This window comes from Thalassophryne amazonica, chromosome 4 (assembly GCF_902500255.1).
Source record: "Thalassophryne amazonica chromosome 4, fThaAma1.1, whole genome shotgun sequence".
NCBI classification, from domain to species: Eukaryota; Metazoa; Chordata; class Actinopteri; order Batrachoidiformes; family Batrachoididae; genus Thalassophryne; species Thalassophryne amazonica.
In genome coordinates, this window is record NC_047106.1 from 83,618,685 (window position 1) to 83,637,508 (window position 18,824).

At 38.8% G+C, this 18,824-nt stretch overlaps 1 protein-coding gene across 2 annotated transcripts in view; it reads right to left on the bottom strand.

The window, feature by feature from the left end:
- LOC117508423 (cGMP-dependent 3',5'-cyclic phosphodiesterase) overlaps positions 1-18,824 on the bottom strand; it is a 762,024-nt gene that overhangs the window by 75,390 nt on the left and 667,810 nt on the right. For both annotated transcript variants that reach the window (XM_034168188.1, XM_034168189.1), the window contains exons 9-11: positions 17,651-17,703; positions 1,042-1,116; positions 805-846 (exon numbers count right to left, since the gene is read on the bottom strand). In XM_034168188.1, coding sequence (XP_034024079.1) covers positions 805-846; positions 1,042-1,116; positions 17,651-17,703 — 170 coding nt within the window. The remainder of the gene's footprint in view (positions 1-804; positions 847-1,041; positions 1,117-17,650; positions 17,704-18,824) is intronic.

Genomic DNA, 18,824 nt, shown 5'->3' on the forward strand with positions numbered 1-18,824 from the left:
CTGAATGGAATAGTGCAGTTACAAAGAGTAGAAGTGGTGAAAATAGATGAGTTTAAATATTTGGGGTCAACTGTCCAAAATAATGGAGAGTGTGGTAGAGAGGTGAAGAAGAAAGTGCAGGCAGGGAGGAGTGGGTGGAGAAAGGTGGCAGGAGTGATTTGTGACAGAAGAATATCTTACAAGACAGTAATGAGACCAGCTATGCTGTACGGCTTAGATACAGTGGCACTAACAAAAAGACAAGAGGCAGAGCTGGAGGAGGCAGAGCTTAAGATGTTGGAATTCTCTAACCCTATAACGCCAAGTGTATCATATTTGATACAGGATTTTCTGAGATGTCTGCTTCATCAGTGTGATATTTTCTCCCCAAAAACCCATCGTATACAATGAGATACTTGTAGTGCACAGACAAACCACCAGATGTCAGTATCTTATGCATCAGAGGGCCTTCAGATGAGACATGCTTAATGGCTGCCTGAAACAAGTGATCCACAGTAATTTCCCTAAGAAAATGCAGCATTTTATAGGTGTGAAATGTTATGTTTGCTCTGGATTTAAAATGGATGCTTTTATGCCAGAACGCCCAATGTAGCAAATATGATACAAATAAAAACTCATATATGTAAAAAGGTTTTTTTTTTTTTGTTTGTTTTTTTTTTTTTTTTGGTGGGTTTGTTAAAAGGTCCAATAAAGACTCTTGTTTCAAAAATTAGAATTTTCTGACAATTATTTCACAGGGTGGGCTTTATAGGGCTAAAATGAAAAAATAAATGAATTAATATTGTGGAATTGCTGTTGGCTCACCGGAAAGCTGATCTCCTCCTCTAGGACTTTGTCTCCAACTACCTAAAAGACATAAAAGTTAAATGTCAATGATGAATCAAATGCTAATCACCACTATGTTAATTCCTCTTGGCAAAAGTGTCACTAGCAAAATGGGAAATGGTGTTGTTTGTGAAGCTGATGTGTGTTTGTATGTACACTATTTGAAAAAGGCGTTAGGAAAACAAATCTGTATGAGAGAACTGAGTGTGATTGTACCTGACAGAAGAGCTGGTGATTGTCCTCAGACACCAGTAGAAGACAACAACATTGTGACTGAGTCTGCTGCTGCAGCTGAGGACACACAATTCAGAAAAAAGTTTCAGTCTTTCAGTCATTACTTGTATGCCTTCTGAATCTGCTGAAAAATATATAGACTGGCATTCCAAAATGACTTAAAGGTTGCGGTGCAACCAGAAGGTATTCACAGCGTTCCACTTTTTCCACATTTTATGTTACAGCTTTATTCCAAAATGAAATCATTTTTCCCTCAAACTACTCACAACATCCCATATAATGTCAACATGAAAAAAACTGTTTAATTTTTGCAAATTTATTAAAAAAAAATAAAAATCACATGTACATAAGTATCCACACCCTTTGCTATTTCAATACTTTGTTGATGCACCTTTGGCAGCAATTACAGCCTCACGACTTCTTAATATGATGCCACAAGCTTGGTGCACCTATCTTTGGTTAGTTTTGCTCATTCCTCTTTGCGGCACCTCTCAAGCTCCATCAGGTTGGATGGGGAGCGTCGGTGCACAGCCATTTTCAGATCTCTCCAGAGATGTTTAATCGGATTCAGGTCTGGGCTCTGGCTGGGTCACTCAAGGACATTCGCGGAGTTGTCCTGAAGCCACTCCTTTGATATCTTGTCTGTATGCTTAGGGTCACTGTCCTGCAGAATGATGAAGCGTCACCCCAGTCTGAGGTCAAGAGCACTCTGGAGCAGGTTTTCATCCAGGATGTCTCTGTACATTGCTGCATTCATCTTTCCCTCAATCCTGACTAGTCTCTCAGTTCCTGTCGCTGAAAAACATCCCCACAGCATGATGCTGCCACCACCATGCTTCTCCCTAGGGATGGTGCCTAATTTCCTCCAAACATGATGCCTGGCATTCACGCCAAAGAGTTCAATCTTTGTCTCATCAGACCAGAGAATTTTCTTTCTTATGGTCTGAGAGTCCTTCAGGTGCCTTTTGGCAAACTCCAGGCGAGCTGCCATGTGCCTTTTACTAAGGAGTGGCTTCCATCTGGCCACTCTACCATATAGGTCTGATTGGTGGATTGCTGCAGAGATGGTTGTCCTTCTGGAAGGTTCTCCTCTGTCCACAGAGGAAGCTGGAGCTGTGACAGCGTGACCATCAGGTTCTTGGTCACCTCCCTGACTAAGGCCCTTCTCCCCGATCACTCAGTTTAGACGGGTGGCCAGCTCTCGGACGAGTCCTGATGAATTTGAACTTCTTCCATTTACAGATGATGGAGGCCACTGTGCTCACTGGGACCTTCAAATCAGTAGAAATGTTTCTGTAACCTTCCCAGATTTGTGCCTCAAGACAATCCTGTCTCAAAGGTCTACAGACTATTCCTTTGACTTCATGCTTGGTTTGTGCACTGTCAACTGTGGGACCTTATACTGTATGTAGACAGGTGTGTGTCTTCCCAAATCATGTCCAATCAACTGAATTTACCCCAGGTGAACTCCAGTTAAGCTGTAGAAACATCTCAAGGATGATCAGTGAAAACAGGATGCACCTGAGCTCAATTTTGAGCTTCATGGCAAAGGCTGTGAATACTTACATACGTGTGATTTCTTACTTTTTTTTATTTTTAATAAATCTGCACAAATCTCAAAAAATATTCATTCACATTGTCATTATTATCATTATTATAATTTGTTTTGTGTGCAGAACTTTGAGGAAAAAAATGAATTTAATCCATTTTAGAATAAGGCTGTAAACATAAGAAAATGTGGAAAAAGTTCTCTTTCTCTCTCTTTATATAAACTGAATTTAATCCATTTTAAAATAAGGCTGTAACATAAAAAATATGGAAAAAGTGCACTCTCTCTCTCTCTAGAGAGAGAGAGTGAGTGAGAGAGAGAGAGAGAGAGAGACAGCGAGAGAGAGAGAGAGCAAGTGAGCATCATTTCAGTAAATTTAATATGAAACGCCTGAATACATACATACACACACACACACACATATATATATATATATATATATATATATACTCAACAAAAATATAAACGCAACACTTTTGGTTTTGCTCCCATTTTGTATGAGATGAACTCAAAGATCTAAAACGTTTTCCACATACACAATATCACCATTTCCCTCAAATATTGTTCACAAACCAGTCTAAATCTGTGATAGTGAGCACTTCTCCTTTGCTGAGATAATCCATCTCACCTCATAGGTGTGCCATATCAAGATGCTGATTAGACACCATGATTAGTGCACAGGTGTGCCTTAGACTGCCCACAACAAAAGGCCACTCTGAAAGGTGCAGTTTTGTTTTATTGGGGGGGGGATACCAGTCAGTATCTGGTGTGACCACCATCTGCCTCATGCAGTGCAACACATCTCCTTCGCATCATCCGTGAAGAGAACACCTCTCCAACGTGCCAAACGGCAGCGAATGTGAGCATTTGCCCACTCAAGTCGGTTACGACGATGAACTGGAGTCAGGTCGAGACCCCGATGAGGACGACGAGCATGCAGATGAGCTTCCCTGAGACGGTTTCTGACAATTTGTGCAGAAATTCTTTGGTTATGCAAACCAATTGTTCCAGCAGCTGTCCGAGTGGCTGGTCTCAGACGATCTTGGAGGTGAACATGCTGGATGTGGAGGTCCTGGGCTGGTGTGGTTACACGTGGTCTGCGGTTGTGAGGCTGGTTGGATGTACTGACAAATTCTCTGAAACACCTTTGGAGACGGCTTATGGTAGAGAAATGAACATTCAATACACGAGCAACAGCTCTGGTTGACATTCCTGCTGTCAGCATGCCAATTGCACGCTCCATCAAATCTTGCAACATCTGTGGCATTGTGCTGTGTGATAAAACTGCACCTTTCAGAGTGGCCTTTTATTGTGGGCAGTCTAAGGCACACCTGTGCACTAATCATGGTGTCTAATCAGCATCTTGATATGGCACACCTGTGAGGTGGGATGGATTATCTCAGCATAGGAGAAGTGCTCACTATCACAGATTTCGACTGGTTTGTGAACAATATTTGAGGGAAATGGTGATATTGTGTATGTGGAAAACGTTTTAGATCTTTGAGTTCATCTCATACAAAATGGGAGCAAAACCAAAAGTGTTGCGTTTATATTTTTGTTGAGTTATATATATATAGTGGTTGGCACAGATAACCAAAAAATTAACTTCGATAACAGATAATCAGATAACTGAAAAGTTATCTTCGATAAAGATAAAACAATAAACCACCCAAAAATGTATCAGAACAGATAAATTCCAATATTATCTCTGACACAACTACAAGAAATTTAATAGCTTATAATAATATTAAAAACAACAGACCCCAAGAATGAGACCACACTTTTCTTTCAACATTTGGCCCCTGCTGGAAGCTCTTGTTTACTACAGCGCTCCCAGTACAGAGGCACCCCGAGAGCAGCCATAAAACCAACTCTTTATCAATTACGATGCTCCGGTCAGGCGCAGGTCTTGAAAAATAAAGTCATGCTGACTTATGGTTTTGATTATAACTAACATTAATACCGATAGAATAACTCCATTAATGTCAATTATGTCATTTGTACAAAGTTAAAATATAACATATATCTTTTAATGTTGAATAATGCACTAATTCAGAGGTTTTGTAACAAACAGACAGATCGCAAAGGATTCTGGGTAAAAGTGCCTCTGCTAAACACTGGCTGAGTCTCTCTTTTTGGAGCGAGGCGGAGGCGGAAGGGCGGAATAGGCGAAGGGCTATAAATCCCTCAGTTTGGAGGGGTAGGAGCTTACTGTTGCTGTATCTGAAAAAACAAACATGGCGCCTAAAGAGCCGCACAAATTTCATTACAAATTACGCTGTTTAGAAAGTTATAACTTGCCAAAAAACTTTACAGGCAGTTGTCTATGACAGCAACGTGTATGCTGCTGGATGCATGTTGCGTATGTTGTCGTTCTGAAGAGTATCGTAACGTTGCTCGTGCGCTGTGCACATACACACGAACGATGCGATAACACACTTTTATATCTCACAATGGAGAAAATCATGATAAAGGATAAGCACGTTAATTTGTATGTTCATAAATCTTTGGATAATATCAATCCCTGCTGTTGGATTTCAAGGTCTGTAACGTGTGTGTATTTTGTAAATAAACGGAGCCCTGAAAACACTCATCTAATAAGCTTTCAGGCAGAAAATGAAAAGTTTCATCAATGGGAATAAGTTGGAAAATATATACACACACATGTATATGTGTAACACATAACCTGACGTCCTAATAGACTGATATTATTTGTCAAGGAAATTTCTAAAGGAAATAAGGCTGGATGCAAAAAATTGGAGAATTTGAAAAAGAAATAAGGTTGTAATTCCATTAAAAAAGTGAAACTTGTATAATGTATACATTCATTGCACACAAAAAAAGCCATTTGCAAAGCCAAAAAGTTGATTTGACAATCATCTGACATAACCGGGGTCAAAATAAATAGAACACTGCTATTTACTGGTTCCCACACGCTTAGTGAACACTACTGACCAGTAGATGGCAGTAGAGGCCTTAAAAACAAAATTCCAGATACAGTAATCCCTGTCTGCTACATTTAAAATGTGTGGAATTTAACAAACGCAAATAAAACCAACATCTATAAACGCAGAGAATATATTCAAGAGAGTTTTAGGCAATAGAGTTTAATGCTGTTGTCCGTGGAGCCTGAACAGAGTGTCTGAAATGCATTTGTCTTGTCGTGATGTACTGAGATTACATCATCCTACCCAAAATGCATTGCGGGTCACAGGATGTGCTCACAAAACCTTAAAAATTAGCACATTACTTTAAAACTAAAACATATATCTGATATTTTCACTTAATAAAACTTCAGACATGACAGTAATTTTAAATAACTTGTCCAAAATTTGTTTGGTTAAAATTTGAACCATAAGTTAAAAATGTATGCCTCTGGATGACTTAGGTGATATCGCGAGCATATTGGTATGGTGTTAAAGGAAATTTTTTTTTTTCTTTTGGGGCTGTTTCTCCTTTGTCTGCAGAGGATTGAGATGCTTTTTATACAAGCGGCTCTCTTCTGTTTACAAAGGTTATAGTTGTGTGTCTGTTACAGAACTTTTAACAGGTGAGTGCTAAACTAATTTTAAAAATGCTTGTCGCTGTTCAGCTTTGTTTATCGGTTTAAAAGTTATCGGACAAAGATTAATCGGAAGATAATTAATCCGATAAAGAAAACACTATCTTTGATAATTATCTGTTATTGGATTATCGGAAGTGTGCCCACCACTGTATATATATATATATATGTATATATATATATATATATATATATATATATATATGTATATATATGTGTGTGTGTGTGTGTGTGAAATGACATGATGCCCTTTTAAACTCACAGCGAAAAGAAATCTTTACATAATGAATAATAATAAGAAATAAAATAAAATAAGAAATAAAAGCCAAAATGATGGTGTGAATATGTAAGCGCACCCTTTAGTATAACACATCTAAATCATCACCTTTACATCCATTTTTCATGGGTGGATACATGAACATTTCTAAAGCACTGATTGTGTCTTAGAATTTATTTACCTCAGATATCGAGAAATACAAACAGCATGGTTCTGTGTGGTAAATCTTTCAAGAGGCAGCATTTCCACAAAACTGAGTGACTGTGCAAGAAGGTGACTAATGAGGGAAAAGACAAACCTGAAGATGTTATTTAGGTTCTGTGCCTGCAAATTGATAAATTGCACATAGTGTAACTTTTGCATTTCACTTCACTAGTTACCAAGATTCATTGTGGAGTTGAACAGAGAAAGATTTTCATACAACAAAACAGATCACATCTTGGCTTACATCTCTCATGCGCCTTCTGGCAAAGCTGCAGCTGAAATTTCAATTCTTTTTAATAAAATCCTTCTCGATACATTTCATCATGAAGATGGGCATCATGCATTTTCACCTTTGCACCACTAGTTACACAGCTTCATGGTGGAGTGGAACTGAGAAAGATTAAACAAATTAAATTTAGGCTCAAGACTCACATGTGTCTTGTGGAAAACTAGCTGCAATCTTGCTATATCTTTTTAGCCACAGAAGCCTGCAAATCCAGTGTTGTCATGGACGTCTTGGTGGCTTCTTTCACTGGTTTTCTTCTTGCACTGTGACTCCGTTTTTGAGAACTTCCTACTCTAGACAGATTTAAAATACAGCACCACAGTCTGTTTATATTTCGGAATGCTCTGACATCCACAGATGCACCGGCACGTCTAAGTATACTTTTCTTCATGTTTCTATTAATAGATCAGTGAAGGAATATCACAGAGGCTTCATTCAACCACTTCCTGACGCTACAAAATGTAGCAAAATGCATCTCCTGAATGGCATGTCTCCTTGCTGTTTTCTGTGTAGGCTCTCAGTTGCCCAGGTGATTTCCATAGTAGAGAAGCTTGAATCTTCGACTGGACTGGGTTGTTTGACGCGAGGACGTTTCGCTTCAAATCGCAGAAGCTTCCTCTGCTAAAATTCTTGCTCTGGTAGTCTGACTTCTGTCTTGACTCTTGTAGAGAAGAATAAACAGAAGCCAACAAAAGCTGGAGTTTTAAACCTAACCAGACCCCTCCTACCGAGGGGCAGACTGCTATAGGCTAGTGAGTAAACAATAGCTCTAATTATCACCTATTGTGCTCTAGTTAGCACCCTCCTAATGACAGGGCAGCTGTCCCTCCTAATGATGGGATGGACCCTCTCCTGATGGCTCCCTTGACGACTCTGCTGATGATGTGAATGACTCATTACCATGAACAAAAGACTGAAACTGCTTTGACCTGAGTACCCCATTGTAAACAGAGGATAAAGCGTGTCTCAGACCCCCTCCCCGGTTAAGGCTGGGTTTCAACCGTTTCACAAAGAATGCCTCCTCGACCCCTCTCTCAAATCATTTCTTCTCTCTGGCTAATATTTTAACTTCCTTGTCCTCAAACGTGTGGTTAGTGTCTTTAAGGTGGAGATGAACTGCAGACTGAGGTCCACTGGTGCCCTCTCTGCGGTGCTGGTATAGCCTTTTGTGTAAAGGTTGCTTAGTCTCACCTATGTAGTGTTCGTTACAGTTTTCCTGGCATCTAATAGAATACACTACATTGCTCTGTTAGTAACTAGGGATCCTGTCCTTAGGGTGAACTAATTTCTGTCTCAAGGTGTTAACCGGTTTAAAGTAAACTGGGATTTTGTGCTGTCTGAAGATCCTCTGTAGTTTTTCCCATACTCCTGCTAAATAAGGGAGAGACACTCCTCTTCTTCTTGTCTCCATCTCCTGTCTATCTGGTCTCTTTGTTCTCTGGGACTTCTGCACTTTGTCCAGGGACCATCGTGGGTACCCACATAACTGTGAGGGCTTTCCGGACAAGTTGTTGTTCTTTAGCCCTTCCCTCTGCAGTTGTGGGCACCTGTAGGGCTCTGTGTTGAAGAGTCCTGATCACCCCGAGCTTGTGTTCAAGGGGGTGGTTTGAGCCAAAGAGCAGATATTGGTCAGTGTGAGTTGGTTTTCTGTAAACCCCTGTCTGGAGCTGCCTGTTCTCTCCAATCGTAACATCACAGTCCAAGAAGGCTAAATGGTTGTTTCTGGCATCCTCACGTGTGAACTTGATATTGGCGTCCACCGAGTTGATGTGTTCTGTAAAGTCACATTTATATTTTCAGCATTAGAGCCAAATTATATCTTTTACACAGTACTCCAGACAAATATCTGCCTTACATTCAAATTTGAAATTGTTCTGAACATTTTGACATGCAATACCTGGGCATTATACTATATGCAATTACATTCAAAGGAAAATTACTTGACAAGAAAAAATCGAGAAAATGTCCTTGGATCCCAGAGGTATATGAAGTTCAAAACATATTCAGTGACTTGGAAATGCTCATGAATCCATCGCCTGACTTGTCTAAAGAAAACTGTCTGAAAACGTGATGACTTACCCGTGTAACAGGGGTTCATAGTTAATTGTTTGGCTTTAATATATGTTATGCTGTAGAGATTTTTTTCACTGTGAGCTTAAAGTGGATTTTTCCAGATTTTACTATTAAGAAGCCAGAATTATTATTTTTTTTATTTGATTTGGATTTTTTTTCCTGTTTTACAATAATGACCCTAGAGCAGAGGTCTCAAACCGGTTCCAGAAAGGGCCGAGAGAGTGCAGGCTTTCTGTGCAGCCACCCACTCCAGCAGGTGATTTATTTATTTATTTATTTATTGAGGATTTATTTCATTCATTTAAAAGAAAAACAGAAAAGCAAAATTAACAAAACATTACAAACCATTGAACAAAAAGGAGCAGTTTGGAAGAACAAGTCTTATATATTCTGCCCCTTTTTTACAATACAATCTTGCAAAGCATCATCAATCGACATCATTGCATTTCTATGACTTTGTCACATGCCACCGACTTCTTTCCTAATTTTAACCATTATTTAAAAGACTACATCCCTAATAGATTATATTTTAAACTTCAAACATTCTAAATATTATTAACAGATTACATTTTTGGCTTTGTCACAGCCCACTGACTTATTTCATAGTTTCATACTTACGAAATACATCAAGTTTAATATGTTTTTTAAATAATTTAAGTGACCTTGATTCTTTGATTTCTTTGTTGAGGTTGTTCCATAATTTTACACCATTCACTGCAATACTCCGTTCCTTTATCTTGGTTCTGAATCTTGGTTTTTTAAAGACTTCTATGCCCTTCAAATTATAGCTACTTACTCTTTTTTCAAACATATTTTGAATGTTTATTGGTAAGGTATTGTTATTCGCTTGGTACATTATTTGTAGTCATTTCAAATCAACTAAATCATGAAATTTAAGTACCCTATACTTAATGAACAATGGATTAGATGGATCTCTAAATCAACTGTTGCCAATCACTTTTAAAGCTCTTTTCTGCAAAATAAATAAAGGTTGTGTATAAGTTGTACATGTTGATCCCCAGATTTCTACACAATAAGTCAAATATGGAACAATCAATGAATTGTACAATGTTAATAATCCATAACTATTTAATGAATATTTAACTTTATGCAAAACAGCAATGCCTTTCGCTATCTTTCCTTTTATGTAATTTATGTGTGACTTCCATGTAAAATCTTCATCAATCATAACTCCTAAAAATTTCGTTTCTTTTACCCTTTGAATGTCCATTCCATCTATTTTTAATGACACATCATTTTTTTTTAACTGTCATTAAACAGTATGAAATTTGTTTTATTAAGATTAAGTGACAATCTGTTTATATCAAACCAATATTTCACTTTTTCCAACTCTGTATTTATCACTTGTGCTACTTCCTGTATATCTGATCCAGAGTAAAATAATGCTGTATCGTCAGCAAATAAAATGCTACCAAGTACATTAGATATATTCACAAAATCACTGATATACAAAATAAACAGTTTGGGTCCAAGTACCGACCCTTGTGGTACTCCACACATAATATTACACAATTCTGATTTAGTATTATTTATCTGAACAAACTGTTTTCTATTTTCTAAGTAGCTTTTTACCCACTGATGTGCAATCCCTCTTATTCCATATTGTTGTAACTTGTGAAGCAACCTTGAATGATCGATAACATCAAAAGCTTTTTTCAAGTCAATAAAAACACTTACCATATAATCCTTATTATCTATTACTGTTGATATTTTCTCTGTTAATTCCATAATTGCCATAGCTGTCGAATGTTTTGTTCTAAATCCATACTGAGCATTATTTAAAATATGATGTTTCTCAATGAATTTATCCAACCTTGTCACAAAAACTTTTTCCATAATTTTAGAAAACTGTGGAAGCAATGACACTGGCCTGTAATTTGAAACATTATGTTTGTCTCCATTGTTATATAATGGGACTACCTTGGCAATTTTCATTTCGCCTGGGAAAATTCCTGTTGACAGAGACAGATTACAAATGTAAGTGAATGGTTCAATAACAGTTTCTATTATACTTTTTACAGTCATCATGTCTAAATCTTCATAGTCAGTTGATCTTTTGCTTACACAGTTTTTTACAATATTCCTTATTTCATCTTTTTCCACATTGTCAAGGAAAATACTATTGACCGTATTTACAATTGTATTTAATTTATCTTCTACTATTGGTTTATTTCCCACCAGATTTGATCCCACCTTTGAGAAATAATCATTAAACTCATTTACAACTTCTTTTATATCATTTATCTCTTTATTTTCCTTGACAAGGTAATTTGGAAAAGTTGATTTCACTCCGTCACTTTCCATCACACTTTTTATAATTCCCCGTGTTGCCCTCATATTATCTTTACTCTTATTCAATTGTTCACTATAATAATCTTTTTTTGTTTCCTAATTATTGTCAATAGTTTATTTTTATATTTTTTGTATCTGTGTTCTGTTTCCTTTGTTTGCATTTTTAAAAAGCACTTATATAAATAGTTTTTCTTTACACAAGCGTTTTTTATTCCCTTGGTCAGCCATGGTTTATTTACTCTTTTCTTACTAGTTTTTATTAATTTACAATTTTTATTATATGATTTCATCAGTATTTTCATGAATGAATTATATGCTACATTAACGTCACCGATATAAACCTCTTCCCAATTTTGATTTTTAAGATCATAATTTAATGCTTCTAAGGCTTTTAATGACTTATCTCTTTTAAAGTTTATAACAGTTTTTTTTGTACCTATTTTTATATTTAAATATTGAAAAAACTGGTAAATGATCACTGAGATCTGTCATCAATATCCCATTTTTAATAATTTCATCTGTTCTATTTGTGAATATATTGTCAATTACAGTTGCACTTTGCGATGTAATTCTGGTTGGTTTTGTTATCAAGGGGAATAAACCCAAGCTATTCATTGAATTCACAAAATCACTTACTCTTTGGCAACTGGAGCTTTCCACATTAACATTAAAGTCTCCACACATAAATAGCATTTTGTTTTTGATTTGATGGAATAATTCTATTATTTTATCTGTAAATTTCACAACACAAGAATCTGGTGCTCTGTATACACAACTGATTAGAATATTTTTAGATGTTTCATGTACAATTTCCACTGTCACAATTTCTATGACATCATCTATAATTGTCATTTCTTCTACAATTTTACATGTCAGATCTGTTTTTATGTACAAAGCAATACCTCCACCTTTTTTTTCTCTTCTATTTACAAAATATAACTCATATCCCTCCATTTGAACATCAGCCATGAGGTCATTTTTAAGCCAAGATTCCGTGATTGCAACAATGCTGAATCTATTTTTAAACTCGAATGTTTATATGTATGAGTGACAGGGTATCTTCAGTAATTTTTCCACTATTTAACTGTTTTTCCGTATAATACTCACAACCAATTGTAGTCAAGTCAAATTGTAGTCAAGTCAAATATACTTTCATCATTCGTCATGAGTGCAGTTGAGATGAGTGGAGCAGAGAAACAGATTTGCAGCTCCTCTAACCAACCAAATCCAATTTATGACTATTCCCTAGTCTCCAACATCTTCCTTTGCAAGGCGTACATTTGCTCCGAGATGTTATTCAACTCACATACAAGTTCAAGGGTTAACACAGTCTGAGAATGTATTGCCTTGCTCAATTCATTAATCATGATGGACAGGTGAGGGGTCGTGGTTCTGGTAGTAGCCGTCTTGCCAATTCTCTGGTAGGTCAGGGCAGCACATAAACCAAAAAGTGCCAGCCCTCCCACGACAAAACCAAATATAAATAAATCTTTGACGTCCTCCACAGAGAGTGGTACCAAGCACGCAACACGCCATTTCTCCCAGGCATCGAGTACATAGCCCGCAGGGTAAGTTCCGTCTGGGCATGCAGGGTCCCCCAGCCTTGATTTCTTTGTTGGAAAAAAAATGGTGTCAATAGCGTTTACAGACCAGCTGATCAATTCCATGGTTAATCCAATATAGTTTGAGGAATTCACAGTCTGGTGAAGTAGGGACTTTGAAGGTTGGAACAGAGATAGAGGAAGAGAGACGAGAGAGGAGGAGATGCGACTGCCCTCACCAGAGTCTTAAGAGCTACTATATTTATTTTGATAGCATCTGTACCTGGATGTGTTGCTGTATGTGGTAAAATGATTTAAAAAAAATGTTGAAAACATTAAAGGTTCATTCAGTAGTTCAGCGCAGCTGGGACCAAAATGGCACCATGTTCTGAGTTGATGCCACTCTATCAAGGCACACTATGTGTGATCACCCCCCGCTTCTGTGTGTCCAGGATACTGTATCTCAAGAGGTCATGGTCTAATTTCCTCATTATTTTGCAGAGAGATGATCGATGAAAATTTCAACCAAATTTGGTTCTTTTTAAAAAAGTTATTATAACTGGCATTTTCCTGAAAATTGTACAATTTATTTCTGAGGAAGAGTTGATCACATAGCCTGAGAACAAATCCTTGATTTTTCAAGTCTTACTGATAATTCCATTTGTGGATCCATGTTATAGTGGATTATTCATAAAGCAAGGGGTTGGTATATCAAAGCCCAGCCACTCCTGATCTTACAGTAAGACACTGAAGGTCTGATTTACTAAAGGTTTACATGTGTAAAAACCTTTTGTGTCCCCCATCAAAGTGGTAAGATCCTGATTTCTTTTTTGTTTTTTTCAGGACCAGAATGGAAATAACTTTTTAATGCTTTTTACTTTAATGCTTTTTTGTGTTATCCTCTGCAATGTTATATACTGTGTTTATTTTACATACGAAAAATCGTACATGTATCTTATTGCCAAATAAATCAAATCAAATCAAAAGACGCACATCCTTGAAGGGCTGCTGGACATTGTAGCTCACTGTGTCATGGAGAAGTGCCCGTTCTTGTGTATCAAGGAGGTCTATGAGAGGATCCCAAAGCCAGGCCAGTGGAGGACCTGTCACTCTGCTGGACATTATTCTACAAGTCGGTGAGTGCGCTACCACCACACATAACATCCACACCTTTGTCACCTTTTTACTTCTACTCCATGGAGTGACACTAGGCTTTATTATTTGTTATTACTCATTATTTATTAATTTTTTATTATTTATTTTATTATTATTTTACTATTATTATTCTGTGTTCTGAGCTTGTGTGGAACATAGCACAAGGCAAGTGGCAGATTTAATTTAATGTTGCTCTTATGGCCATTAACACACAAAAGATGTAGGCTTCAATTTTATTGTAATATTTCACTTCTAATCACAATATTGTAATGTTTTGCAGTGAATCATGGCTAACATACCTAGAATAGCAAGATTTACTGCTGCAGAAGCCTTGAGGCAGATATTTAATGGCCAAAATGAGATGATACAGATCTGTGTGCAGGGGGAGCTGGTGGAGGTCACACAAGGACTGGTGGTCAAGCCATAACTACAAGAACGAGCATATGAAAGAATCAGAGGCCAAGCAGAATCAGCATGGGACTGACACAGGCAAAAATGCAACAATATGGGAAAGAAATCACTCTCCTGCAGGACAACGTCTTGAACAGGAATCCACCAGGCATAACTAATGAAGCATGATGTGACAACATCAAGTCAGCCTTTTTGCACAAAAAATGGTTGAAAACCACAATTAATTACATTAGAGCACTTTATAATATCTGTCATAGATAAAGGAACCAATTTAGGTATGATAAGCACAAATAGAGGCTTTAAGATAAAAAAAAAAAATTTCTGGAAAAAACCAGGTGAGGCCTGAGCTGTTGTGTGGGCCGCCAGAAGAGGAGGTACTGCTGGCCCACCACCAGAGGGCGCCCTGTCTGGAGTGCGGGCTCCAGGCACCAGAGGGCGCAGCCGCCTCACAGGAGCAGCCAGGGTGACAGCTGTCACGCATCACCTGTAACAGCTGTTACCAATCATCTGATCGGCAGGAGTATATCAGCAGGACGACGTCTCCACCTCTTTGCCAAGATATCGTTCTACCTGGAAGGTAATATTCTCAGCTGACTGCTTGACAGTAACCTTTGTGATTTTTGTGAGTGATTGCAGACTTTTTCTCCAACGAGAGGTGGAGGTAGCTTCCCTGCCGTGCAGGTTGCTGGGTGCAAACGCGCCCACGTTTAATTGTGTTCTTGTTCCTCGCCAGCAGTACCAGGTCCGACACGCGGAGGCAGTGGCCACCTGGGAGTTCGGGACTTGGCGGCTCCAGTATTCCCGGGGTCCTGTGGCAGAGGAAACCATGTGGTTCCGGTTCTACTTTGGAGAGGCGTCTCCTATCTTCGAGCCTGCCCACACGACACCTTTGTGAATTGAATTTTGTCCATTGTTGTAATCTGTTGTATTTGTTGTGCACGTTCGCAACAGTAAAGTGTTGTTATTTGACCTATTCCATTGTCCGTTCATTTGCGCCCCCTGTTGTGGGTCCGTGTACTTACACTTTCCCAACATGAGCATCCCTTTGGCCTTCTACAGCCACTGGAGTCCTCAGTACTGAGTAACCCGTGTGCTGGATCATGCACGGATGAATGCATCACACGAACAAAATGTTGCCGCTGATGTTCCCTCGTAATATAAATTTTACTCCTTATCTGAGGAGTATCTTATCTTCCTAAGTAACCATTGGTTTGACAAAATTATTCCAGTGGTCAGAAGAGACAGCTTGTCATCCCCTTCGGTCAGCCCTCCAAGTCTCCAAACCATACAATAAGACATGAAACACCAGGACTAGACAGACTTGAACCTTCATTCTTCTGCAATGCAAAACACCTCTGTTCAGTGAATTCATGAGTCCATTGGCTCTTCTCAGACCTCTTTCTATCTCAATATCACTTTGTCACCGTATATAAACCTCTGGCCTCATAACCTGAATTCTTTGGTGAGTTTATCTCCAATTTGGCAACCCATGCAGATAATATTTGGATTGTTGGTGACTTCAACATTCATGTAAACAAGCCTTCTGACACCCTCTGCAAATCATTCATGGACATTACAGATGCATTAGGATTCCAGCAACGCATTCCACTGATTCACATTAATGGAAACATCCTAGATCTGGTCCTAGCTCAAGGTATTACTGTCTCAATTATTGACATTGTGCCTATTTATCATCACGGTGACACATCAGTTCCTCAGCTACAAATGAACTTGGAACTAAACTGTCTGTTATCTTAGTGTTACTTTTGAAACAAGATTATGCAGTAGATAGTCTTGTGGACAGCTTAAACTCAGTGCTCGCAAGCACATTTGGCACAATCTCTCTGTCTACACGAAAACCATATCCCCCCAAAAACATACTCTCCTTGGTTCAATGATCATTTATGTGCCCTCAAGCATATGTCTAGAGGTCTAGAGCAAAAATAGCATAGCTCAAAACTAGAAGTATTCCACCATGCATTGCATGATGCTATTCTGGACTATAAGCATGCACTATTGGCTACAACACAGGACTACTACTCTGATTTGATTAGCAGAAATAAGTATAATTCAAAGTTGTTGTTCGACACGTGGCAATACTTATTCAAGGACAACCACCTGTAAGTCGCTCTCCAGTTACTGCTCAAGATTTCTTAGATTACTTCGAACAGAAAATAGATGACATTAGGTCAAATATACCCCAACAATGCTACTTGTTACTAATGTGGGTGCCGTCTCTGATACCGCACATAGATTTACTGAATTTAATATTCTGTTCAGGGTGTACCCTGCTTCATGCTCCATGATTGCTGGATAGGCTCCAGCCCCCGTGACCCCTAATTTGATTAAATGGGTTTAGAAAATGAATGGATTTCAGATGGATTTATGAGTCAGAACTCTTGGCTCAGCAAACTGTCACTCAAAGTGACCACACTCCTAATTATGCATACAGTAATTTTCCATCTTAAAGTCACAAGTTCGAAAAAAAATCCACCCTCGAACAGTTATCACGGAGGGGGAAACTACCTGGGGAGACCAAAACTGTTTTTTGTACCAGGCTATAAACATGTTTTTTTTTCCCCTCTATAGTTGGACATTTTAACATGGGTGTCTATGGCAATGTGGTCACTTTTGGAACCAGCCTCAAGCAACCAGTCAAGGAACTGCAAGTGTTTTTTCTTCCAGGCGTGCTTCATTTGGGACCATCGAAGCTTACAACTTGGTAATTCCATGGCTTTAGTATGCTACACATACTGTGACTATAGCTACAGTACACACACACACACACACACACACACACACACACACACACACACACACACACACACACACACACACACACACACACACACACACACACACACACACACACACACACACACACACACACACACACACACACACACACACACACACACAAAATTAGGTTGTTTCCTCTGTCTGTTTCACCTACATCCCAATCTTTCCCTCTCTGTGGTCAGTATCTACACCTCCACGCTCTACTTCTCTTCCTTTTACAAACATTATATCACAGTCCCCACATGCTGCAGAGAGACCGACGAAGCAAACGTGTGATAAAAAGCTGTGTGTATCAATACTGACAGGCAGCCGTAGGAAATCACTGAGAAGTATTCCCTGTGTTGAGTGTACTGCTGGTCTTTTAACTGTGCATTTGTATGTGTGTGCATGTGGGTGCCTGTGAGCGAGCTCAGCCACTTACATAATTAATGACTTTGAGCTGCAGAGAGGCGGCATCAAGGTCGTAGAGCTCACCTGAAGGGAAACAATGAAGAAAGACAGGTTGGCAGTAAATAACACATAAATGGAGAACGTGTGTAAAGTTTGATTATTGTCTCTGAGTTAATCTGATCATTTAAGCACTGTTTATGTGTGGGTTTCGGTTTTCTTTTCTAATATTTCTACTACGTTTTTGTGTTCTTTTTCTTTGGATATTTATTCACCCAGGTGAGAACGCGTTTGTGACAGACTGTCACCCTACACCCTCAGCTGCAATTAATTTCCCTCACAGGTGGACAGTTGTGCTTTCTGTTTAAAGGAACTGTTGGAAGTGATAGCAGCATCTCACACTGCTACAGAAAGAGGTTTGGTATAATCCACCAGGAGGGGTTTCCATGGAAGTTGTTGATTAGCTCCTTGACAGACTGCTGAAAGAACAGTTGTATTGTTATTGTGAGGAATGATGAGAATGAGGCCCTACAGATCGGGGGTCACCAGTCCTGTGCATGAGTCGTGCGCAGGACATTCTGCTGAGTAAAATTTACTTTGCTGGGATAACATTTGGTCCCACTCTAAATAGAGTTAAACATACTCTACCACGGGGCTAAATCAACTCAACATAGTGTAAAATCAACTCTTATTGGAGTAAAACCACTTGCCTTACTAGACGGCGTCGCAGACCGAACGGTCCGCCCTAAAAATCGGTCCACCCTGCCTTCACTGCATATGCGTCATCAGTCGCGGTTCACTGACTATCACCTTGTTTCTGCTTCAAACTGCACTCCAGTCATCATCTGTCTCAGTGACAGATATCTGAAGCTTTTGTACAAAAATCATTTCCACATAAATTCAGCATTATTTCATCATAAAAGGCGGATGAAGTGATCACAGCGCCACAGCTACACAGCTGCTAACTGTTATGTTCACTGACCGTCGGTCATTTCAATGCGCAACAGATTATCGCTTCGTTTCTGCTTAAAACGGCCTTGCTTATGCTTAAAACTGACTTTAGAATGATTTTACCTTGTCATCTGATGGTTAATAATCCCATTAATCCATTTGATCGCTTTGGGTAAAGAGAGTCCGTCCACAGAGCGGCTGTGCTCCGAAATGACACATGCGCAGTGGAGGCAGGGCGGGGTGGGAGACCTTGTGGT